This window comes from Oryx dammah, unplaced genomic scaffold (assembly GCF_014754425.2).
Source record: "Oryx dammah isolate SB20612 unplaced genomic scaffold, SCBI_Odam_1.1 HiC_scaffold_3, whole genome shotgun sequence".
In the NCBI taxonomy this organism is placed as follows: domain Eukaryota; kingdom Metazoa; phylum Chordata; class Mammalia; order Artiodactyla; family Bovidae; genus Oryx; species Oryx dammah.
Window position 1 is genome coordinate 45,488,995 of NW_024070187.1, and position 26,403 is coordinate 45,515,397.

The 26,403-nt window shown below is 35.1% G+C and overlaps 1 protein-coding gene across 1 annotated transcript in view; it reads left to right on the forward strand.

Moving 5' to 3' along the window:
- TBC1D19 (TBC1 domain family member 19) overlaps window positions 1–26,403 on the forward strand; it is a 160,048-nt gene that overhangs the window by 52,622 nt on the left and 81,023 nt on the right. The window contains exons 6-11 of the mRNA XM_040237983.1: window positions 1,030–1,093; window positions 2,263–2,309; window positions 6,195–6,305; window positions 14,744–14,816; window positions 19,773–19,811; window positions 21,613–21,725. Of these exons, the coding sequence (XP_040093917.1) occupies window positions 1,030–1,093; window positions 2,263–2,309; window positions 6,195–6,305; window positions 14,744–14,816; window positions 19,773–19,811; window positions 21,613–21,725 (447 nt within the window). The remainder of the gene's footprint in view (window positions 1–1,029; window positions 1,094–2,262; window positions 2,310–6,194; window positions 6,306–14,743; window positions 14,817–19,772; window positions 19,812–21,612; window positions 21,726–26,403) is intronic.

The following is a 26,403-nucleotide window of genomic DNA, read 5'->3' on the forward strand; positions in this document are numbered from 1 at the left end:
TGTATTTTATTGTGAATCATGTACTAGGAAGTATCACAAAATTATAACTGTTAGGCAGATTTATCTTTTTTTTTGTTACTGGTATACAGCTTTTTGAAACCAGAGTCTATAAAAGGTCAATTATGTGGGTGTAGTTTATGTAGTTTTCTATTACATCTGCTATAATGCTTTTTGAAAAAAAAAGAAAAAGAAAACCTGTATCTTGAGAATAAATATAGGCTGTACAGTACAGATTATTTGGAGATTTGACTGTAAAGGTTATAAATGTACTTTAAAGATTTTAATTACCTTTAGTCTCCTTACCCAAATGATTTATCATCTCTCCAGAACTATTTAGATCTAATACTCAACATTTATCTGTAATTCTGGGCTTTGATAGGAGAGAGATGAAAAAGGAGAGAAAAGCCACTTGAGGAATGTCCTGGGTCTTTTATAGCTGTTCAAGAGTAGAAGAGAACAAGTTTCTCTTCACTTCATCCTCCCTACCACCTATTTATTCCCTGCTGTTGGACAAGATATAGTGAATGTACATTGGATAATATCCAAGCACAAGTCACTGAAGGCACCAGAAGGATGGTGTAAAAAAAGGATAAATTTATATGAAAAACTGTCTAAATATGTAGTATTGTGTAATATACTGTCTTTCATATAGGAAGCTGATGCTACTGACTCACAGTCACACTCTCTTTGCCAGCCCCCTTATGATGCATTTCTGAGATTGCTGGATGGGGTAAGAGATGTAGTATGTGGCTGAGGAGCAGTTTTTCTTTGTGAAATTTTACTGGCCAGTACATATAATTTACCTTCTATTTTAGACTCATTAGCACCATATTCTAACTGAGCCATTAAATGTAATAGTTAAATAATATTAAGTGTAATTCCCAGAAAATCTAATTGTATGTAATGAAATTATTTTTTCTTATGTTATGGTAGCTTATATAAGCTTTTAGATAAGGTATTGGTTCTTATTTTTCAGCTGCATTGCTTAACTTCACAAAACGAAACCAATTTTAAAATTACCTTTTTTAGAGGCCAGTTGGAGAACAGAAAGAACTTCTCAATAAATGGAATGAAATGGGAACCGATGAACCAGGTACATATGAAAAAAATATTTTCAAAATGTGGTAGTGGGAAAAAAAATTGTTTTTTTAATTGTGGATCCAAAATAACAATATTAACAAGTTCTTTTTTGAAAGATAGCAACTTCCCTTCTCACTGATTTATTATCTTCTGTTTTTTTTTTGTTGTTTATTTGCTTAAACTTCTACTTTGCAGTTTAAAAATTCCCAGCTTTAGTCACTGTTCTCCGTTATTTTGAGAATATTTAAATCAGTTATTTTTTTAATCAGCATTTGAAAACATTTTTATAAAGAATAAATTAGAATCATTCAGTGGATTTCTTAGGCTCATAATTAAGATAAATCTCAAGCTTTAATTACATTGAGATGTTAAAATGTGTTACATTTTGAAAAGTTTTAAGACTTAAAATGTTTTTAAGAATTTATTTTGGTTCATTTTAATGTTTAAAATTGAGTCTATCAATTTTAAAAATATTTAATGAGTAATATATGTATAAAATAATTATTGATATATATAAAATAATTGTATAGATAGACATATACATAATTCTTTACCACTCCTTCTTAAAAAATAGTTTGGGCCTGGGTAGGGTGCAAGAAATTTTGAGCCATCATAAAGGAAGCAGTGTGTTATCGAAATTCAAAAGGGAGAATAGTTCAATATAACCTGAGGCTTCCGCAGTGGTTCAGTGGTAAAGAATTCTCCTGCAATGTAGGAGATGCAGGTTCGATCCCTAAGTGGGGAGACACATTTAAGCATGCATGCACAAAGGACGCAGTGCATTATAGAAAGTTCAAAAGGGAGAGCAGTTCAGTACAACTACAAGATTCACTGAGAATTTATTGTTTGTATTTTAAGTGCTTTGAGAATTCTCATGTAGAACTTTCATATTATATTGACATTGTTTTTCAATTCAATTACAAATGCTCCATTACAAATTTATGGAAGAGAGGACTCTAATTTCTTCTAGAATATATTATCTAGACTGTCAAGGGAAAGGACTTTCTTTTTATTTTTGTTAGTACAGTGCTTAACACAGTGTATAACAAATAATTAATATTCTGCAAATGTTTGAATTAAGCTAGCTGCATAACAATATGAAAGAACCATTATAATTTATTACTAATAAGAATTTGTATATTATAATTGAAATTCTATTTTAATCTGTCTTATTAATTCTAGATTTAAGCCTTTTCAGACCTGTTTATGCACCTAAGGATTTTCTTGAGGTAGGTTCTGTTGGTTAAATATATGTATATTAATGAGGTAAAAATGCAAAAGAAATGATGATATTAAAAAACATCTCCAGGCAGAAGAATCACCATATAAGAAGCCCCAGAGCCATGAAAGCAATGGAATAACCTGATCAGATTTGTGTTTGGAAATTGCTCTGGGAAAATACACTGTAGTGTGGAAAGATTAGAGGGAAGTAAATCAAGAAGATTTGATTAAAAAATAGTGACTGTAAATCATGTAGCCTGCTGGCTAGCACAATAGGTGCTCAGTGAATCTTTTTCTTTTTTATTCTTCTCCCTGTGGTAGTAGTTCAGACAAGGCATGATAAAGGTTTGAATTAAGAGAACTGCATTTAAAATGGAAAGACATCAACAGACTTGAATTTAACAAGATGTGAATTTAACAGATCTTTTAAAAGATTTGTGAATTTATTAGATCTAAGGAGTATGAGAAAAAGAAAAGATAAACATGACCTCTAAGTGTCTAGATTGGATAACTGGGCAGAGTTAACTTAAGATACAGAATACAGAAAGAGACACAGGTCCATTAGTGAACATGATGCACTTAAAGTTTGAGAGGTGTATTGACATTGAAGAGGAACTCTTTAGTAGGCAGTTAGAACTCACTAGTTATTTTAATTCACTCATCTTTGATTCCATTTTTTTCTCTTGGACCTTATATGTAATCCACCAGGAAATCCTTTCAGCTTTACGTTTGAAGTATGTCCAGAATCCATTCACTTCTCATTACCGCCATTCCTATGTTGCTGATCCAAGCTGCCATCTCTTGTCTGGACTATTTCAGTAGCCTCTTAATTGCTCTTACTGCTTCTACACTTCCCCACCTAGAATTTGTTTTTAGCAGAGTTTCTAGAGGAAGCCTTGTAAATACTATTCTGAAGAAGCCACTCTTCTGGTATCCAGTGGCTTCTTATCTCATTCTACTTAAAACCCAAAGTCATGACAGTGGCCTAAAACACCCTGTCTGATCTGATACCCATCACCTCTCTGAGTTCATCTCCTATTACTTTTCCTCCTGATTTGTTCTACTCCAGCTGCTTTAGCTTGCTCACTTTCCCCTGGGTTTCTCCCATTTGAGGGTCTTTGCTCCTTGTTTTCTCTGCCTTCATTGCTTTGCCCCAAGATACTTGTATGTCCATTCCCTCACATTCCCTTATGTCTTTGCTTAAATGTCATATTCTCAGCATGAACAATATGGTCAATAGTACTGTAATAACTTTGGAGGGATACAGACTTATTGTGATAATTTCATAATGTATGTAAATATCAAATCACTGTTAGTACAATCTGAAACTGACACAATATTGTATGTCAACTGTATTTCAATTTAAAAAAAGAACATTCATAGGAAAAATTTAAACATATACACACACACACAAATGTTACCTTCTCACCAAATCCTCCCTGGCTCTCCTCTTGGAACTTCTTATAATCCTTTCCTGCTTTGTTTTTCTCCGTAACCTTTAGCATCATATAACACACTGATTTTCTATTTTGCCTATTGCCGCCTTTATTCTGTAATATGGAAGCTTTGTTCCCTGCTGCAGCAATTATACAGAGCCAAATCAGATAACTGAGAAGACATATAAGATTTCAGCCACAAGGATACACCCACATAAAGCTTTCTTTCAGCAAGAGAAAGAAAGCACATGCAAATACAAAGAGATAGAAATTTCCAGTCCCAGCTCCTTTCTCAGTAACACAGGATGCACTTTGCAGCCCCTTCTCAGTTACACAGGATGCACTTTGCCTTTGGGTTATGAATCACCAAGGTACATGCAAGATACAAGTTACAGCATAAGCTTTCTGATGAGTCTTTTACACCCTACTGGTAATTCAGGTGCAAACTAGCAATCTAGCAATCTATACATTTTCAATAAACAGTGTAAATAAATTGATATGGAATGCCTCCAGGGGACATTAAGTAGCACATTATAAATGACTAGTTAGTGCATTTCATCCCATTTTGGCCAAGGGTCACTGCCAGATGTCCCTGAAGCTAAGATAGGAGCTACCACAAACCAGCAGCAAGTTGATCCTATCCTTAACTGCTCTCTCTCAAACAGGTATAACAGTGCTTAGCACATAGTTGCTCAGTAAATAAGTGTTGAGTGAATGAGTAAATGAATGATTTAATCTTTTGCATTTTATTTTTTTTCTGAACCTGTTTTCTCAGATATAAGTTTGCCAGCATTGTTAGAAATTATTTCAGGCCTTTCAGAATTATAAACAGTCTCCTTTTAACTTAAAAGAGAAGTTACTTTGGTTTGAAACTGCCTTTATACTGCTAGTTTTATTTCTCTTAGATAATTAAAGGTTTCTCTCAAACCCATCCCTTTCCTAGCACTTAAATTTCATGTAATTTTTATATAATTAATTTTATGTTTTCTCCTTAATAATCATAGCATTCTGTTTCCTTAAGGACTGTTGCTGAATTGATTCTTTTATTAGTCATACTGAGATTCTTCTTTAGTTCAAGAAAAGTTTTCTATAATCACTTCCTTATTGTTTCTGCTTTTCTAATATTTTTTTCTTTTCTATTGCCCATGTATTCATAGTTTTTCTTTTCAATTCTATGTTTTTAAGTTTTCCATTCACTATAAGCCCTTATTTGCATAATTAGACTAAAATTGTATTGTGTTATATTAGTCTATATTTAACACTGTTGGTTCTTTGCTAAAATATTTTTTTTAAATAAATTCCTTTGATATTTTTAGCTTCAATTTAGTGTTTGAAATTTTAGGAAACTCTTTTGCACTTATGGTATATTTCATTTTGTCAGCCATTAGTTATCAGGTTATTAATGCCTTCTTCAGATATGCTGGTGTTTCTGTCATTATAATCTTCTTCACTGAATTCTTGGTTTCTTTCCCTTCAGAGTTGCAGTTTAAAAATATTTTTGGAAATTATTATTATTTTCTCCCTAAAATACATGTTGTTAGAAAAATAAGAAAATATATATGAGAAGAAAATTTAAAACAAAAATTACTTATAATATCATCATATAGCAATAAACACTATTGTAATTTTTAATTTAATAAACATATTGTGGTATTTATTAATTGTGGCATATTAAACTGTATTTTATATACATAAAACATAATTTATATAGGTAATTTCCTCTACCAGAATGTTTAAGTAGTCTTAAATGTCTAATGTCTTAAATGTCTAATATTGAACGTCTTAAAATAGTAAATGTATAATATTTTTCTGTTATAAACATTTCCTTTACCTTTTTTTTTTGCACTATCTCTGCAAGCAGTTTTAATTATTTCCATAATCATACTCACAGAAGTGAGATTCCTAGATTAAAGGATATGCAAATATCCAAGATTTTTAATTTTGAAAAATATTTCTTGTTAGTTTGGCTTCTGAAAAAGTTTTTTTTTTAACCTTTGGATTTGATTTAGAAGCAATACCTTATGATGTTATTCCACTGTCTTTCTATAAACTTTTCAGCATCTGTTTTTAAAAGTGTTAGAGTTGGTTCTCAAGTTTTTCCTGGCAAATACTGAAATCAAGCAGTTTAAATTTTTCTGTCATTTTTCCTTGTAAAATATTATATTCAAACAATTTTTATTTTTTCTTAACAGCAAAAAGTTTTTCTTTATAACTGAAATTTTAACTTTTTGGTATTTTATTTGATAGGTCGTCTGTTGGAATATTAAATTGAAAACATGTTTATGGTACTTAAACATTTTAACGCAATTTTATGGTATTCAGAATGTGATTAAAGTATATGCATAACCCAAATAATTTTTAATTTTGTCATGATATACTAAGAATATCACTGCCAATTTTATAAGTGTAAATTTTGTATAAAGAAACTAACCAATTTTGTTGGATTTGTTTTTAAAGGTATTAATTAATCTTCGCAACCCAAATTATGAAAATGGTGATTCTCTTAGTTTCAGGACTCATTTGGGTTTAATCCAAGTTCCTCTCAAAGTAAAAGACATCCCTGAATTGGTAAGTATAGGTACTTCAAAATAAATTAATATATTTTAGAAGGTAACCACTGGAAAAATATTTTAGTTCAACATATATTTAAAGTAGTAGGACAATCTGCTCATTAAATAAATGAATAAAGTGAAAAATTTCTTTTTTATTGTAAATATGTTCTATAGAGAGTGAGTTGCTTTGCTAGTAGGATTAAAGGTGAGCTTTCATTGACCTATAAATGCTTTTGCTTATTTCTTATTTTAATAAACAGCGTAGACTTATAAGACCTCTTATTGGGATTTAGGTGCCTGATATATAGCTATAAAACTTATTGAAACAAATTGTGAATTTTATTAAGCAATTTTAAGGAATATACATTTCATTTATTTCAACCAACCTTTTTTTAAGCTCCTAATATGGAAGACACTGAGGGAGATAAAAGAACATAAGATGAGTTAAAGACTATCTTTGCTCTGCAGATTGTCACATTTTGGTAAGGAAATTAGTTTTAAAATAGAATAATTGTAGTGAATTGGAGAGATTTCCTTACAAAGAAGTTAAGAAATTACCATCAGTCTTTCTTTTGTGAATTACCCCAAAATAGTAAGGAGCACAGAAATGTAAATATTGTCTTCGGTGAAACTAAGACACAACTAAATTTTAAAGTATTAAGATAGAGAACTGATGGGAGAATGAGGAATGACTCAGACGTGAAGAAGGTCAAGCCTTATTGCTTCTGAAAGCTGGGAGGTATGGATGAGAAGTGTGATGGTGATCGATTTATTACCTTTCAGCTCCAAATCTACCTTTTAAAAAAATTGAACTATGGTTGCTTCACAATATTGTATTAGTTTTAGGTGTACAGCAAAGTGATTCAGTTACATACACACAGATACACACACATATTGTTTTTTAGATTCTTTTCCGTTATAGGTTATTACAAGATATTGAATATAGTTCCCAGTACTATATAGTAAATCCTTGTTATTTATCTATTTTATATATAGTAGTGTATATATGTTAATCTCATACTCCTAATTTATCCCTACCTCTCTCTTTCTCCCTTTGGTAACTGTAAGTTTGTTTTCTATGTCTATGAGTCTATTTCTGTTTTGTAAGGAAGCTCATTTGTTTTATTTTTTGAGATTCTATATAAATGATATAGTATTTGTCTGTCTGACTTACTTCACTTATGATGATAATCTCTAGATCCATCCATGTTGCTGTAAATGGCAATATTTTGTTCTTTTTCATGGCCAAGTAATATTCCTTTGTGTGTCTATATACCACATCTTCTTTGTACATACATCTGTTGATGCACACTTAGGTTGCTTCCATGTCTTCAGTTCAGTTCAGTCGCTCAGTCGCGTCCGACTCTTTGCGACTGTGCTGCTATGAACTTGGAGTGTGTGTACATTTTTGATTTAGAGTTTTTGTCTTTTCTTGATATATGCACAGGAGTGGGATTGCTAGATCATATCATAAGTCTATTTTTAGTTTTTAAAGGAACTTCCATACTGTTTTCCATAGTGGCTGCACCACATTACATTCCTACCAACAGTGTAGGAGAGTTCCCTTTTCTCCACACCCTCTCCAGCATTTATTATTTATAGACTTTTTGATGATGACCGTTCTGACCATTTGTGGTTTGCAAACCTACCTTTTGTTTAAATCCTGTTTTATTATACTGGAGCTGGACCTTGTAAACATTTCCTGTTTGCCAAGTAGCTTGACATTAGGCTTTGTCAATAGGGGATTCTGGAGAGACATTGCAAGACCGTAGTAGGATAAAGGGGCTCCTCATGCACAGAAGCCAGCAGGTCAGCAAACAGAAGACCCAGTAGTCTTCAACTTGGCAGCCCTTAGTCAACCAGCTCCAGCCCGTACTCACTGGCAGGATTGTTCTTCACCTCTGGTCTGTATGTTCCTGGGGCAGGCACACCCTCTCCTTAAAAGTCTGAATCTCAGTCTTGAGGACATGGGGGACCTTTCCTGAGTTCTTCGTTCCTTGGTTCACTCTCCTTCAGCCTAGAAGCCATAGTTGCTTTCTGCACTTGTTAATTCTGTTTTTCCATGTTCACACTTCTGATATGGTTTCTATTTCTTGACTGGACTCTGACTGATACAAGAAACCAGATGATTTTCTCCCTGGAACTTGGCAAAGAATGAGGAATTGGAAATACTGCATGCGATAGAAGGCATTGAGGAGACATAGAGCTGAAAATGGAGATTGTATAAAAGGGTTTAGACCCCCAGACTTGTCCCATCCTTCATTTTCTGGTAACTCCTCCTCCCCGACAGGAGTCCAGAAGTGTATATAATCATTGCAGAAAGGCCATGAACTCAGAGACCTCAAAAGTAGAGCTGAATAGGAATGAAGCATTGTATTGAAAACAGAAGAATTAAGTCAAGGTTGACCAAAAGAAAGAAAGCGAAAGCTGGCTGTCTAAAACAATTTTTCAGAGTAAACCCCATCATACTCTGCCCAGGCCTCAGAGACAGAGCTTCCAGTCAGTTGTTCATTGCCTCAATCCAAAATATGACTGACCAACCTAGGCTCTCCAGATATTTGACATTTTACAATTTGAAAAGCACAGCTCAAAACTAAAACAGACCCTGCAGAGAAAAATAAGGAAGAAGAAATAGCCAATTTAGGAAATGAGTAATTATTATGACCACCAATATAGTTACTTCAGGTTTGAATTTACGTCTATACTTGCAGGATACAGTAGGCCAAAACCTGGTATAAGGTTCAATTAGATTTCAGAACAGAAAACACGGCATGTCAATATATCATGTAGATCTTCATTGGAAGTCCTTACAGCCTACCAGCTGCTACTTCCTAGCCCCTACAAGGAATGCTTGCAAATGCAAGTAACAAGGTTACATAGGTACAGCATAGGAAAATCTCATGCGCAATAGGAATCGTTTCTTGTAATACACATGAGCATAGTTTCCATGCCTCTCTAGAGGCATGCCAGGTAGCTAAGGCCTGTGTTTTCCAATAGGTTTCTATAGTCCACTTACAGTCCTTCATTTCAGATGAAATTTACCAGTCACGTGTCTTTCTTTTTTTTTTCTTCAGTAAATTATATTGCTGGTTATGTAGCTGACTTTCCTCTCCACAATTTTTTTTTTTTTCATAATCCAGTACATTTTCAGGGCAACAGTGCTGAGAGAAGGTAAATACAAAGTAATCTTCATGTGGACAAAGAGGTTAACTTTTTGTTAACTGTATCTTCCCAATAGAAGACTTAAAGCAAACATTAATATTCTCAGAGAAAAGATATTACTCATGAAACAGGAACAGAATTTCATTAACACAACAAAACAAGACATTAGAAAGTGAAAATGAGCTTTTAGGAATCAAAAATATGATGTGCAAAAAAATGAGTAGAGAGTTAGGGAAATAAAAAATATGGTGTACAAAAACAATCAGTAGAAAGCCCAGGAAATCTCTATCAGAAGACAGTGTAAAAGCAAAAAGCCAATGAGATGAAAAATAAATGGGAAAAGATTTTTTTAATTATATGATCAGTCCAGATGGGCTGACACCTGGCCAGTAGGAGTTCCAGAAAGAGAATACAGAAGCCAAGGAGTTAAAAAAAAAATTTCAAGAACTGAAAGGAATCTTCATTATGAAAAGACCTACCCAGTACCCAGTTCTATGAATGAAAGAAGACCCATACCAAGGCACCTGAAAAGGAGAAGACTAAAAACTTTGTATGGAAGAACAGAGTATATATATTGTTTCAGGCGTCAGAGTGGCATCTGACTTCTCAGCAGGAAGACTGGAAGCCAGAGGATTTTTCAGTAAAGCCTTTAAAAACCTGAATGATTTCAAGCATAGAATTCTGTATATAACCACTGGTCAATCAGATGTGAAGTTGAAGTTTTTGTTTTCAGATGTACATGACCTAAAATATTCTAATTCATGGAGCTATTGGTAGAAATGCTCTAAAACAAGATCATAAACAAAAAGAGCAAAATAGAAGATCTAGGAAATGGGATTTCCAACCTAAGAGTAGAATAATTTCCAGAATGCCAGTGAAGAGAATTTCTAGGCCAGTCTGTGCAACAGGACCAGAGCAGAGCAATCCATAGTGGAGCAGGAGGTTGTAGGGTTCCATGATGAGACCTTGCAAGAAAAACACCAAAAATGTAGATGATGTGATGACGTGCTAACCACATGCAGAATTATCGTGGAAGGTCTTTTCAGAGTTGTTAAAGGGAGGAGGAAGAGGTAAGTAGAGAAAATGCATAAGTGAAAAAATGGTTTAATTATGAACTGTATGGAAAAAAGTACAAGAAAGGAAACATATTTATAGCATACTACATTCCTCAGCAGTGAGTAATACTTAACTAATAATAACAAACTCTTAATATAGATGTAATTAGGCATTGATATAGACTTATATTGGAATGATAGAGGGAGGAAAAGAGAATGTACTGAGCTAAAAATCCACATTTATCACTAACAGATTTAATAGTTATTTGAAACTGCTAAATTTAAAATAGCAGAATGTACCTGTACCTTGAAATATGGATATATGTTTGTTTGTTTTCTGGCCATGCTGCATGGTTTGTGGGATCTTAGTGGCCCATCCAGGGATTGAACCCAGGTCCTCGGCACTGAGAGGGTGGATTCCTAACCCCTGGGCCACCAGAGGATTTCCAAAATATGGATATAAACATCAGGAAAAATGCTGAAAGTAGTTGTTCCTGCATAGTGGAATAATTGTGATTGTGTGTATTTGTGTGTTGGAGAGGAGTGCATAAATAGGGAACTAATGTTTTGTTATGGTTGTTGTTAAGTCTTTTAGCTGATTTGACTTATGTTTAATGTATGTAAAGATAGCATAGCATGGTGGTTAGATAATTAGATTTTGAAGCCAACTAACCTGGTTTAACCTCTTGCTGTACCACTCAGGTTGTGTGACCTTGGGCAAGTTTTCTTAACCTTGGGCTTTAGTTTTCTTATTCAATATATGGATAATAGTATCTCATAAAAGTATTGTATTGATCAATATCTTAAGATATGTTATGAGTTGACTTGTGACCGCCCCCCCCCCCCCGAGAGGTTATGTTGAATCCTGACCTTGAATACCTGTAAATGTGACCTCATTTAAAATAGGACCCTTGCAGGTGCAATGAAATTAAGATGATGTCTTGCTGGAGTAGGGTGAGCTCAAAACCCAATATGACTGGTGTCCTTAAAAGAAGAGGAGAAGAGAGACTCACAAGGAGAATGTCGTATGACAGGCAGAGATTGGAGTGTTACATGTATAAGCCAGGGAACACCCCCAGCAACACCAGAAGCTAAGAGAAAGACATGGAACAGATTCTCTCCTGCACCCTTCAGGGAAAGCATGATCTTGTTAACATTTTGAACTTCTAGCCTCCAGAACTGTGAGAAACTGGGAGTTTCTGTTGTTTAAAGTGAACGTGAAGTTGCTCAGTCGTGTCCATCTCTTTGTGACCCAATGGACTGTAGCCTGCCAGGCTCTTCTGTCCATGGGATTTTCCAGGCAAGAATACTGAAATGGGTTGCCATTTCCTTTTCCAGGGGATCTTCCTGACCCAGGAATCTAACCTGGGTCTGCTGCATTGCAGGCAGACACTGTCTGAGCCACCAGGGAAGCACCCTTCTGTTTTTTAAAGCTAGCCAATTAGTGGTACTTTTTAAAATGGCAGCCTTAGGAAATTAATATATGAATATAAAGCATATAAGTGGTCCTTGAAACATAGTAAGCAGTAAATGTTAAGCATTAGTACTATAACTGTCATAAAAAACAATTTTTAAGACCTTATTTTAAAAGATGTTAGAAGTCCTCTTAGGAGAGGTTTATACAAAGTGATATGGCTGTATAGAAGAGGGAGTGGCAGATTCTTCTCATGAAGTGTAGAAGGTCTTCTCAGAGGTACTGACATTTGAAATAGTTTGAAGGCATTTGCTAGGTAAAGAAGCAGGGAATGATGATTTATGAAAAGGTTTCAGTTCAGTTCAGTTCATTCGCTTAGTCGTGTCTGACTCTTTGCGACTCTATGAATCACAGTACGCCAGGCCTCCCTGTCCATCACCAACTCCCGGAGTTCACTCAAACTCACGTCCACCGAGTCGGTGATGCCATCCAGCCATCTCATCCTCAGTCATCCCCTTCTCCTCCTGCCCCCAATCCCTCTCAGCATCAGAGTCTTTCCAGTGAGTCAACTCTTCGCATCAGGTGGCCAAAGTACTGGAGTTTCAGCTTTAGCATCATTCCTTCCAAAGAACACCCAGGGCTGATCTCCTTTAGAATGGACTGGTTGGATCTCCTTGCAGTCCAAGGGACTCTCAAGAGTCTTCTCCAACACCACAGTTCAAAAGCATCAATTCTTCGGTACTCAGCTTTAGCATGTTGTAAGTGGGGCTAATTATGCCTTCTGTCTGTCTGAGGGGACCTGGAGCTGGTGTAAATATATTCGTAGCTATTGGAGAATCAGAATCCTATGACTGATTTTGAAAAAACTATGACCATACTTAATGTCTTCAGGCATTAGGGATAGTTGTCCCCATTTCCTGAATCATGTGGCTGGTGATAATGGTTCTACCTCCAGAGTGCATGGTTTATCTGTAACCCTGGTCTGTCTGTGTGAGTACTGAACTTGGTGAGACTCAGTGAGTCTTATATGATCCTACAATAGATGGCCCTCAAACCTAGCTCACAGTGTTATGCAGACTCATGCATATTAAAAAGGATTTTTTTTGAAGTATAGTTGATGTACAATACTACATAAGTTTCAGGTGTACAACATATTGATTCACAATTTTTAAAGGTGATATACTTCATTTATAGTTATAAAATATTGACTATATTCCCTGTGTTGTACAATATATCCTTGTAGCTTATTTACTTTATATGTAGTAGTTTGTATCTCTTAATCCTGTACCTCAATCTTGCCAAAAGAGAATTTCTTGAAACCAAATGTATTAACTCTAAAGAGAAATTGCAGACTAGTTCCTGTTCAGTCATGTACAGGCAGCAGGTTGAAACTAGAGCTCAGTAGAGTGTTTCACTATTTATTAACTCCTCTTTGTTACATGTCACTAAGCACTGTGCTAAGTACTGGAGGTGCAAATGTGTGTAAGAGATAGGACTGTCTTCCAAGAGCTTCAGGCTAGTGAGGAAATGGACAGTAAAAAGATAATTTCCGTACGATGTGATTATATGCTTTGATAGAGGTTGCAGAAAAAGTAATACATGTTCATAAAGAAGAAAATCTGAGATTAGGGCCCAGGGCTTCCCTGGTGGCTCAGACAGTAGAGAATCTGCCTGCAATGCAGGAGACCCGGGTTTAATCCCTGGGTCAGGAAGATCCCCTGGAGAAGGGAATGGTTACCCACTCCAGTGTTCTTGCCTGGAGAATTCCATGGACAGAAGAGCCTGGCAGGCTATTGTCCATGGGGTCACAGAGTCAGACACGACTGAGTGACTAACACTTACACTACTGATATAGAATAAAAAATAGTCCAAAGCAATAAAGTTTTATCTCTTTAGTTATCAAAAATTGGTAACATAAGTTGCAGTGCTTTTTTGAGATATAGATAAAAATCAAGTTTTTAGTTAAAAAATTGAAATATAATGACAGTTATTTAAAATCTATACAAAAATAAAATATATGTGTTATGCTGAAGAACTGTTTTATGAGGGACACATCACTAGTTTAAATAATCATAGATAATTATGAAGGATTAAAACTAATTCCATTTTTAAAGAAGGAAGTTTGGTTTTAGCAATTAGAATAGTAACAAAAGACTGAGGCAAGTATTGATAGAAATATTTAATTACTTAGGGAATAAAAATAATGTGAATACTATGAGGTTCTTATGTATTTTAAAAAAACAGACAAACAGGGTTACTTTCCTTAGACATTAGTAGATAAGTAGAGGAAGTCTGGAGAATAAATCTAATTTATTCTTATTTTAGCAGAGCACTTGATAGTCTAATTTTACTTAAAAATTAATTTAAGTTGTTTTGGATATTTGCCGTGTTTATTTGATTAAGAGCTGAGTGAAGTACAGTACCATACAAAGCACAGATACAGAATTATATTGGTAATTTTAGACAATGAATTTAGAAAATAAAATTTATAAGTACTGCATGTGCTATTTGTATATGTATGTTTAAGGAAAGATTTGAATGTTATTAGTTCTTTACTCAAAAGAATAATTATTCTTTACTCAAAAGAATAATTATTCTTTACTTTTACTGACTAGTTTGTTATCTAAAAAGGGAAAATTTTGGACTAAAGCATTACTATTTAAAGGTTCAATAATATCATTTTCTTTTTTAGATATTTGAATGAAGCAAAGATTTATTTTACATTGTGATTTTCATTTAAGTTGATGCCTAGGTGAAGATTATTTTTTAAATAACATGTAGAAAAGTCTGAGATGTATGGTAATTCTGTGTGTTATTTTTCAGAAAGAATTCTTTGTAGAACTTGGCTTAACTACAGGACAGCTGGGTATAGATGACTCGACACAAGTGCCTCCTGGTTAGTATTTCTCCCATATGGCACATAATAAATGAAAATGAGAGTTAGGTTAAGGTTTATCTTGTCATTTTCAAATTAATCTAGTAACTTTTTAATATCTGTCAACTAACATGCTTTTTGCCTCTCCTTAGTTACTATTAATTATTGTATAGAATCTTGTATATTTATTAGCATTCAATTAGATATTGTCTTTTTATTTGAGGGTCTTTAAAACAATTTTGAAAACTCGTAAGATATACATAAGTCATTTTGTTGGCAAAATTTTTCATTGGCAGCACTCATGGTTCCCTTTATTTGCTGTTACTATCTTTATTATTTTTCATATCACCAAGTTAAGTGAGCACTGACATTCTATCTTGTATAAACAAACATAGGTTTTAAAATTGGTGTGATTTCATCTAGAACATTTCCCCAACATCTCTCTTCTTGTGACTAAATGCCAATATTTTCATAAAAGACTGGATTAATTTTTTTAATTTAAATTTATTTATTTTAATTGGAGGCTAATTACTTCACAGTATTGTATTGGTTTTGCCATACATCAACATGAATCCTCCACGGGTGTACACGTGTTCCCCATCCTGAATCCCCCTCCCCCCTCCCTCCCCGTATCATCCCTCTGGGTCATCCCAGTGCACCAGCCCCAAGCATCCTGTATCCTGCATCGAACCTGGACTGGCGATTCATTTCTTATATGATATTATACATGTTTCAGTGCCATTCTCCAAAATCATCCCACCCTCTCCCTCTCCCTCAGAGTCCAAAAGACTGTCCTATACATCTGTGTCTTAACCATAATAAACAGGAAATAAAAATTGACTTAAAATATGGACGGTCTATATTGTTGTACTGATCATAGTAGATAGGAGTCATGGAACTGTTCTTGTCTTTTCCTCTGCCACTGGCTAGTTGTGTGACTTGGAAAAGTCACTTTGTATTTCGAGCCTTGTTTCTTCCACTGTAAGATAAGGAAGTTGGCCACTTATTATTGTTGCTAATAATAATAATAATAATAAGCAATTATTGAGCATATACTATGTGTTATATGTGTTTTATATATAAAACAACTCTAGATGTAGCTATATATTATTATCATTTTAAAACCTTTGTTACTGTATAATACATATAGTAAAGTACATGTGTCCTAAGAGAATGGCTCAATAAATTTTTATATTTGGACACTCCTATTAAATTACCACCCAGATCAATAAAATGAAGTCCTTTCCTACCGCCTTTCAATCTTGATCCCCTGTGTCAAATATAAGCACTGTTTTTACTATTCACATCTCATCTCTTGCCTCCTCATTCTGTCCTTCCCCCTTCTGCCACCTCCATCCCCACTCCCACATACACATATATTCTCTGTCTCTACACATATTTGAAAAACTGCTGCAAATTTTCAAGTGTCTAGATTGACAACTCTGCCTCCTCTAAATCTTCTACATCGTTATCATCATCACCATCCGTGTTTATAGGATTTCAGCATATCTTCAAGTTCCTTTTTGGTAAGGGTTTCTCTGCTCTTCTGTGTGTTCCTCAACATTGTCATCAGTCAGTTATGTCAGAGAAATCTTCCCTACCAAACTTTCCTTGAAACATTCAAAACATTCTTGATTTCCACATCAGTATTGGGGAAGTCCCTGAGTCACTGATTGCTTCACTCCAGAATGGCCTCCAGCATGCATCAGGCTGTAGGGCATCTTCAGCCTCTGCAGTGGGCAAACTTGCACCTGCAATTGTGAAGGTCTTTCGTAAATCACTACTGAGGCTGCTGCTGCTACTGCTACTGCAGGCAGAGTTAGCATCAAGGACAGCGGGGAACCTTCTGCAAGTGAGGTGGATGTAAGTCACCTGGATGCACCGCTGCAGCAGTGACAGAGAGTTAGGAAACAGGAGCAGCCTTCCACATTCTCGTTGGTGAAGCAGAGAGATTGGAGATGACCAGGAGCATTCTCAGCTAAGAGGAGGACCTTGAAATGGCAGCCCCTTCTCTTCATCCTTTTACTTCAGGAATGAAGCACTGGTGGAACCTCCCCAAGAACAAGATGGCCTTCACCCAAACCTTCTCGTATTGCCAGAACATGGGCCAGCAATTTTTGTTTTAGTTCTTGTGGGCTTGGGGAGTGCTTGCTCAGTGGATGAAGCCTGGCTTGATCACATGACCTGCTGCATTACCACACAACACCAGAATATGGTGATCTTTCCAGGTCCTGAACCCTGGGGCTTGCTTTACATTCTTATGGAAATAGGTGTTATTGGGCATCTCCTTCCAGAACATGCCCACTTCATCACAATTGAAGATCTGCTCTGGAAGATACCCTATCTCTTCTGTAAGTTTTTTGAGCTCTTCTGGGAATGCTGAAGCTGTCTCTGCATCAGCCAATGCTGATTCTCACATGATCTCTAAGTTCTTGTGGTTGCAGCACTTCACAAAGCTAGCCAGCCATCCCTTGTGAGCTTCAGACTCCATTCTCCTCAGCCCCTCATAGTGGTGCTCACAGAGGCTAAGTGCTTTTTCACACCTCATCTTGCTGTCAACAGGAATATGCTTCTGTGACGTGTCCTCCAGCCACACAGTTAAAGCATTTGCAAGCATTTTATCGTGAACCAGAGACCATTTTTTCAGTTGTAGGGGCAGCATTAATACTTTCACAAATTTCAACTTCTTTCTGCTTTATTTTGCAAATGCTTGGTTCATGTTTACCTTGTAAACAGCATGAATCCATGACATGGTGGGAGACTACAGCAGGGTATGCCAACATCAGTTCATTCATATGAATTCGTTTTGCTTTTTAAAACTTAGCACACAGCAAATTCAAGATTTGTTTTTTGGAATTTTCTAGAATTTTTAAAAAATATTTCAGTCTGAGGTTGGTTGAATCCATAGATGTGGAACCCACAGATTTGGAGGGCTGATTGTATTACAGTAGTGCTGCTGTGAATATTCTTGTGTAAGTCTCCTGGTACATATTCAGTTCAGTTCAGTTCAGTCACTCAGTCATGTCCAACTCTTTGCGACCCCATGAATTGCAGCACACCAGGCCTCCCTGTCCATCACCCAGCTCCCGGAGTTCACTCAAACTCACATCCATCGAGTCAGTGATGCCATCCAGCCATCTCATCCTCTGTCATCCACTTTTCCTCCTGCCCCCAATCCCTCCCAGCATCAGAGTCTTTTCCAATGAGTCAGCTCTTTGCATGATGTGGCCAAAGTACTAGAGTTTCAGCTTTAGCATCATTCCTTCCAAAGAACACCCAGGGCTGATCTCCTTTAGAACGGACTAGTTGGATCTCCTTGCAGTCCAAGGGACTCTCAAGAGTCTTCTCCAACACCACAGTTCAAAAGCATCAATTCTTCGGCACTCAGCTTTCTTCACAGTCCAACTCTCACATCCATACATGACCACAGGAAAAACCATAGCCTTGACTAGACGGACCTTTGTTGGCAAAGTAATGTCTCTGTTTTTCAATATGCTATGTAGGTTGGTCATAACTTTCCTTCCAAGGAGTAAGCATCTTTTAATTTCATGGCTGCAGTCACCATCTGCAGTGACTTTGGAGCCCCCCCAAATAAAATCTGACACTGTTTCCCCATCTATTTCCCATGAAGTGATGGGACCAGATGCCATGATCTTCGTTTTCTGAATGTTGAGCTATCTCCTCTTTCACTTTCATCAAGAGGCTTTTTAGTTCCTCTTCACTTTCTGCCATAAGGGTGGTGTCATCTGAATATCTGAGGTTATTGATATTTCTTCCGGCAATCTTGATTCCAGCTTGTGCTTCTTCCAGTCCAGCGTTTCTCATGATGTACTCTGCATATAAGTTAAATAAGCAGGGTGACAATATACAGCCTTGATGTACTCCTTTTCCTATTTGGAAACAGTCTGTTGTTCCATGTCCAGTTCTAACTATTGCTTCCTGACCTGCATATATGGTACATATAGGCACACATTAAGATTCATATGTGAGAGTAATGCTGCTAACTGTTGTAGGGTGTGCATACATTCAGTGTTCGTAGATGTTGCCAAATGGTTTTCCAAGGTGGTTGGACTGAGTAACACTCCTACCACCTTTGTATGAGAAGCTCATTTGTTCTATTTCCTTTGCATTTAGCCATTGTGGTGGTTTGTATTTCATAATGATTTTAATTTCATTTTTCTGATGACTAACATGGTTGAGCATTTTCTCGTATGTTTATTGGTCCTTTGGATTACCTCTTTTGTAAAGAACCTGTTCACATCTTCTGCATATTTGTATTGGATAGTTGTCTTTTTTTAAGTTGACTTACTGGGAGTGCTTTCTGTGTTCTAAGTACAAGACCTTTGCTGGATAGATATATATTGCAAATATATTCTCCCACTCTGTGACTCACCTTTTCACTCTCAATGATGTCTTTGATGAACAGAAGTTTCTTGAGTTGAATATGATCAAGTTTAGGAGGTTTTTTTTCTGTTATGATTGGTACTTTAAAAACAAATTTTTGTTTTTCCCATAAAACTTTTAAAATGGCATTTTTATAGTTGGGTTACCTATATACTATTAATGCTTTTATTAGGTATGCTTTCATGCTAGTTTAGAGTGGAAGTAAATGAAGCTGTCATTTGCAAATGAAGCTGACAGCTTGCAAATGAAGCTGTCGATAAGTTTTGTTTTTAGGGGAAAAAATCAAAGATGAATGGACAGAAACGTGTTATGAGAAAATATTTTATACTATTTTAACAAAGGAGGTTTATCAATTTTTTCTTCTGATTAAATATACTTAATTTTCTTTTAATTTCTATAAACTTTAAACAATTTAGAAAAAAGACTTTTCTACATATATTCTTATAGTTTCCTGTAGAGCTGTTCCAGCTTTGAATATAATTAGAAGCATCAACACTAGAAAAATATACATAATATTATTCTAAATGTGACTGATTATATTTGTGTCTAAAAATGTTATTTTATCATTTTTAGAGCTTTTTGAAAATGAGCATGTACGTATTGGGCAAAAAGGTAAGCTTTTTAAAATTTTTAATTGGAAGATAATTGCTCTACAATGTGTTGGTTTCTGCTGCACAATAACATGAATCAGCTATTTAGTACACATGTATCTCCTCCCTCTTGAGAAAAAGATAAGCTTTTGATTAAACTTATTTTAATTTCTGAAAATGAGACAGTTTTAAGTAAATGTCTGCATCATATGCCTTCATCTGAAATTTAATCCCTGAAAAGCTAAAGACCTAAAGAGGAATCATAATTAACAATGTAGATAAAACAATAGGAATCTTTATAAAGAGGGGAAATGCATCATTTTGGCTTTATCAATAAACAGCAGATAAAGAAGTACACAGATGATTCACTAAAAAGGAAAAGATAAATGCAGCCACACATTTCTCAAGGATATTAGCTTAATCCATTAAACAGTAGAATTTTATTTTAAAATCAGAGTCAGGTTCGCTCTTTGATGTGCCCACACCCTTCTCATTAATGTTAATAGGAATATGCTCCTGCATCAGGAGAAAGTGATGACTGCCACGCTTCCTGGTGACTGTTCACAGTGGTAGGACTTAATAACTGAGCAGCTGTCAGCATTCTGGAGAATAAATTTTCCCCATCTTTTGAAGATTCTTTTCCTTGTTTATATACATCCTGCTTAGTCTTTGAAATATGAAGTGCAGATAAGTCTTTGTGTCAGAATAAACCTTCTGACAGTTATATTATCAGGGTCTAAACTCCCTAGTTCAGTTTTCAGAATCTAGAGGACTGTATTTATATGATTTGATATTTTCATTAAACACAATTGCAAGTTAAAGAATACGTTTCATCTTTTTATTTCACGTGGTCCCTTTGTTTCTTTTGGGCTTCTCATTTTCATTTAGTGTAAGGTTTTATTCCTTTTTCTTTTAAGAATATAAGAAAACAGTACTGTTAGACAAGTATTAGAAGACGTCTAGTATTTCTTCTTTTATTTTTACTTTTTTATATTTTGGCTTTGTTTGTTTTGGAAGGGGGCTTAATTTTGATAGTTAATAGTTAATATTTTCATTAAAATAAAGATTGAAACAAAAGGATAATGTATTAATTTTGTGAACCTGACCACTTCTGAATAATTTGGGGCCTTAAAATATTATTGGATCCTTTGTGTTTTCAGTTCTTAAAAAATTCCTCTTTTCTGTTTATTGTCCTGGAGAAGGAAATGGCAACCCACTCTGGCACTCTTGCCTGGAAAATCCCATAGATGGAGAAGCCTGGTAGCCTACAGTCAATGGGGTCGCAAAGAGTTGGACATGACTGAGCAACTTCACTTCTTCACTTCCTCTGTTGATTTTGGCAGATAGTTAAAAGATCATCTAATAGAATGGATATCTACATTTGTAGAATTCTTAGTCGTAATACTTTAGATAGCATACTACTTCCAAATACTAGACCATTCATGACTTAATAGAATATGCTTAAGAAATTTAAGGTTTCTGTAGATATGATTTGATGTGATCTTCACATCTAAAGTTTATTATATATATGCATCATTAGTTGCAGATCCATGAAACTATAATTAAAGCACAGGAATTCAAGGTACTTACATTAAAAAAACTTTCAGGTAAGGTAGGAGGTGGAGGAGCTGAAGGCTGAAAACGTACAGGACTGTAAATAAGACCACATCAAAAATCAGAGAGTAAAAGAAGATTGCCAAGATATGTTTTAATTATGTAAGATACAAAGATGAAATGTTAGCTTCCTTAAAAAAATTGTAAAGATTTCAATGTATTTCTTACATTACACATTTGCTAATGAGATTCTAATATACTTTTAACAGTTCTAACAGAACAAGATAGTGCTGCTGCTCAACAGTATATCAGACAAGGAAGTCCCACAGCCCTGAGAGCTGAACTATGGGCTCTCATTTTGAATATCTCCAGTCACCCTGAGGTAAGAAGAAGAGGAAGGATGAGCCAGATTTGATATTTATTCTTCAAAGACCCGTGTTTCAAAACAGAAATATTTTTTTTAAGTCTTATATGTGTCCCCTTTTTAAATTTTCAAATTCACTGTAGTTTAGAGTTCTAAGATAAGATTAATGTATACTTTAATCACTATGTATTTAACATGGATGTTTTTATTATTAATAATTAATTGGATAGTGTGATACATAAACAATAAGTGTAGGGTTGGCCAGAAAGTTCATTAAGGTTTTTCTGTAAGATCTTGTAGAAAAACCCAATGACCTTTTTGGCCAACTCCATAAAATTTTAATAAGTGGAGTCCACCAGTTTAGGTCAGTGAGGATGTGTGGTAGAATTGGGAATTAGAATAGGGAATTAGAATAGGGTGAAATAAAGATAGACTCCTCAGTATATGTAAATGAGTACTTTGTCCCTACAGTTACTTTGAAAATATGCACCATTTTTATAGCTCTAAAAATTGACATTTTATGTGGGAATATAATTTTTCTAAGTATAAGAACATTTTATTTTAGGAAATAAAATGAAAATGAAGAGAAATCACCAACAGACAGGTAATAGATTCAATAAAGAAAAAAATATGTAACACATTCTTTTTGAAATATTTTAGAGAATTTTTTTTTTTGCTTAAGCCCATTGATCTACAAATCATTGATTTAAATATTTTAATAAATAGCAAACTAACAGTTACAGCCAACTAATAGTTCACTGCTGTTGCTGCTGCTGCTAAGTCACTTCAGTCCAACTCTGTGCGACCCCATAGACGGCAGCCCACCAGGCTCCCCCATCCCTGGGATTCTCCAGGCAAGAATACCAGAGTGGGTTGCTATTTCCTTCTCCAATGCATGAAAGTGAAAATTGAAAGTGAAGTTGCTCAGTCGTGTCCGACTCTTAGTGACCCCATGGACTGCAGCCTACCAGGCTCCTCCATCCATGGGATTTTCCACTAGACAGTGGTTAAAAACACGGGTTTTCTTTGAAATCATACGACCTAGTTTCAACTCCTAGCTCCCCCAACTTATTTGAAATAAGTTGCTGAATGAGATAAATTTCTTCAAGCTTCAAGTTACCTATGCTTAAATATGGGTAATAATTTTTATATCATGGAGTGGTTGTGAGAATTAAATAAAATGAGAGTCTTTTATTAACACAGTACCAGATGTAACAGGCCACCACTGATGGTAGCAGTAATAATTATATATTGTATATAATTGTAAATTAATCATAATTTGCAATGTGTAATAATTATATGCACATATAATTATATACATACCCAATTATACACATATATTAAAATTACATATAATTATAATAGTAATAATTATTATTAATAAATTAAACATGACATTAATCATGCATTAATCATAATTTATAATAATGCTGTTTTTAAGAAAATCAAGCACTAACATAAGTATTATAAAAGCTATACCTCTGGCCTTTGCAAATTATGTATGTATGCTTATGTGTGTATATGTGCATGCGTGTAGATGTGTTTTAAATCTCCCTCTGTAAACAGCACTATCAAAAATCACTTGCTTCCTTTTTGAAAAAATAAGCTTTGTGCTTTAATTTAGAGCAGTTTTAAACCAAATGATACTGCTGATCTTTTGAGGTGACACTTTAAAAGTAACAGTTGACAAAACAGTTTAGAGTGTACTTTGGGCCTTTTTTTAGTGCATCAGCTCTTGTAAAGAGGTGGTAATTCTTGTTCTGATCTAACTGTGTAGATCAGAGTTAGATCACCTACTAACTTCATCGACCAGCAGCTAAGTTAACAAGTCCTGTCTCTGCAGAGGAACTACTTCCATTTCAAAAATAGATTTAGAATTTTTCCAGAAGTATCATTGTAGAATAAAAGTAGTAATCCCAAATAATTATTGTTATAATGTTCAACGGCTGTTTTTACACTTGCATTCTGGAGTTAATAATGATCTTGATTTTCTATACTCAAAATGACAGATCTGTAAATAGAAATTAATATCAGAAGGACAATCTTGATTTTATTGAATAAAACACTTTCTATACCTTACAGTTTTATATTCACTGTAAAAGTGTGACCTGCACACACTATAGCAACTCCAAAACAATTGTTGTAGGTGGTACATTAGAGGAGGGAGAGAGGGAGAATACTTCTTACAAAGAATTCTTTATCAGAATGTTTTGTTCAATTACTTTTCAGTCACTTAAAATAAGGTACACATCAAATGTATCATAGTTAAGGAGATACATGACCAGAATATTTCAAATTTCACACCCATTAACCTGTTTTAAAAATCTTACCTCCTTAGAAAGACTTGGTTTTTAATACTTTGAGTTCCTAGCAGTTAGTTTATAAAATACTTTTATTAGAACATTATTTAACTTTGATTTTTTTCTCTTTTTAAGAAAATATGTGATAAGCTTAAAAGCATTGTCTTTATATATTTTCTATAGATTTCTGGATCAAATATCCATATTTAGCAAACATGCGTATTTAAATTTTTGCTTAATTTCAGTTTGCTAATTAAAAGAAGATAGAAAATTTTCTTTTACTTTGCTCTAAGTTCTTACTTACTGATAATATAGTCAAGATGAGTATTAACATTTAACATTTCCTTTAGTGATTTCACAACAAGGTTCTCCAGAGCCTAACCTAAAGATCTCCAGCAATGCCTGATCATCCTAGATCTTTCTGGTCACACTTACCTAGTCTTCCCAGTGTCTGTTTCTGTCCTTCACTCTTCTCAACCACTTCTTTTCACAATCTTAGCAAAAGATATCACTTTTTCTTAACCAGAGAAAACATAATCAGAAAGAACTTATCCAAATTCTTTCCATGAAACCTGTGAACTTTATTGTATCAGCACCTGTTCATGCCTCCTCTACTTTTATATCTAAATCTTGTGAAAGAAGATTCTATGCTGAAAGCTCCTACTTTCTTAATCCCATAATCACTCAATCTACCTTATTCTGGTATCAGTTCAGTTCAGTCGCTCAGTCGTGTCCGACTCTGCAACCCCATGAATTGCAGCAAGCCAGGCCTCCCTGTCCACCACCAACTCCCGGAGTTCACTCAGACTCGCGTCCATCGAGTCAGTGATGCCATCCAGCCATCTCATCCTCTGTCGTCCCCTTCCGGTATACGTTCTACCAAATGACGATAACTGTCCTAGCTAAAGATATCAAGAACAGTGGACGCATTTTAGTCTTTACATTTTACTGCATTTGATACTATTATCTACTCTGTCCTTGAAATTTTCTTGGTCTTTAATTTAGTTCATCCTTTTTTTTTAGTTATTTCCCTCTTTCTTTGTTTTTCAAGTCTGCATTTGGGTTCCTGTACAAACCACAAGTGCTTGTGTTTTTAAGAATTCAGTTTTGATCTTCTTTTCATTCTGTACATTTTCCTTAGGCTGATTCACCAATCATTTCTTTCTGTAATGGTTTCAACTCTGTTTTCAATCAATCATTGTCTTAAGTCTAAAACTTTTATTTCCAGTTTCCTACAGAACTCTTACTCCTTGCTCCAAAAGTATATCAGACTCATGATGTCTAAAAGAAAAGGCATAATCTTTACCTCAGTGCATTTATGGTCATCCAAGAAATGTTGAATTGTCTCTCTGCCATGCTGTTCTCTCCCTGAAAAAAAAAGTCTCAGACTTTTCTCTTGTTGGATACTCTGCCCTTCTTTCATGTGCAGCTTATTCCATCACCTTTCCTGAGAAAGCTCCACCTCTCCTCTACCTTGCCTTCTCCTGACTCCATCACTGCTACTGTTAGATACTTCCTTCTTTTTCCTCCTACCGTAACCAGGGCAGGAGCAAAGACCTCAAGTCAAAGAAACATATGCCATACTTCTTACTTTATTTGTCTGCCTCCCTTTGTAGATTGGGGCTTCCTTGGTGGCTCAGATGGTAAAGAATCTTCCTGCAGTGTGGGAGACCCAAGTGCAGTCCTTCGGCAGGAAGATCCCATGGAGAAGGAAATAGCAGCCCTCTCCAGTATTTTTGCCTGGAGACTTCCATGGGCAGAGAAGCCTGGCCGGCTACAGTCCATGGAATCACAAAGAGTCAGACACGACTGAGCAACTAATAAGTTCACATTCTTTCTAGATTGAGTACCTGGGGACAGGAATTGTTTTCTTCTTCATCATCTTAATGTCAGTATCTTGTACAGTATCTAAAAATGATAGGCTCATCTAAATGCTTACTGAACAATTAAGTATAAAATTTTAGGACTCTTCGTGAGTTCTTTGATTTTTTTAAGTGTATATTTTCTTCTTCTCTTTAGTTAAATGGATAGTCTGAGTCTGAATAAAATACCAAATAGATACATACACTAAAATTATTCTCTGATGCTAAAAATTTGGGCTACTTTGCTTTTCAAAGATTGCTTTTATAATCATAATTTATTGCTCTTAAATGTCTATTTGCCAGAGCTTATACAAAGTACTCTTTAAATATTCTATTATTGGTGATTGTTTTATTTATAAATTGTTTTCTTATGTCTTTGTCTGCTTTTAGGGTAATGGAATGAATTAAAAGGTACTCCCTCTGCTTCTGTCCTATGAAGGAGATTGTAGAAGACTGGCAGAATCTCTCCCTTAAATGCTTGGTAGAATTCACCAGTGAGCCACTCTGGGCTTTGTACTGTCTGTTTTGGAAGGT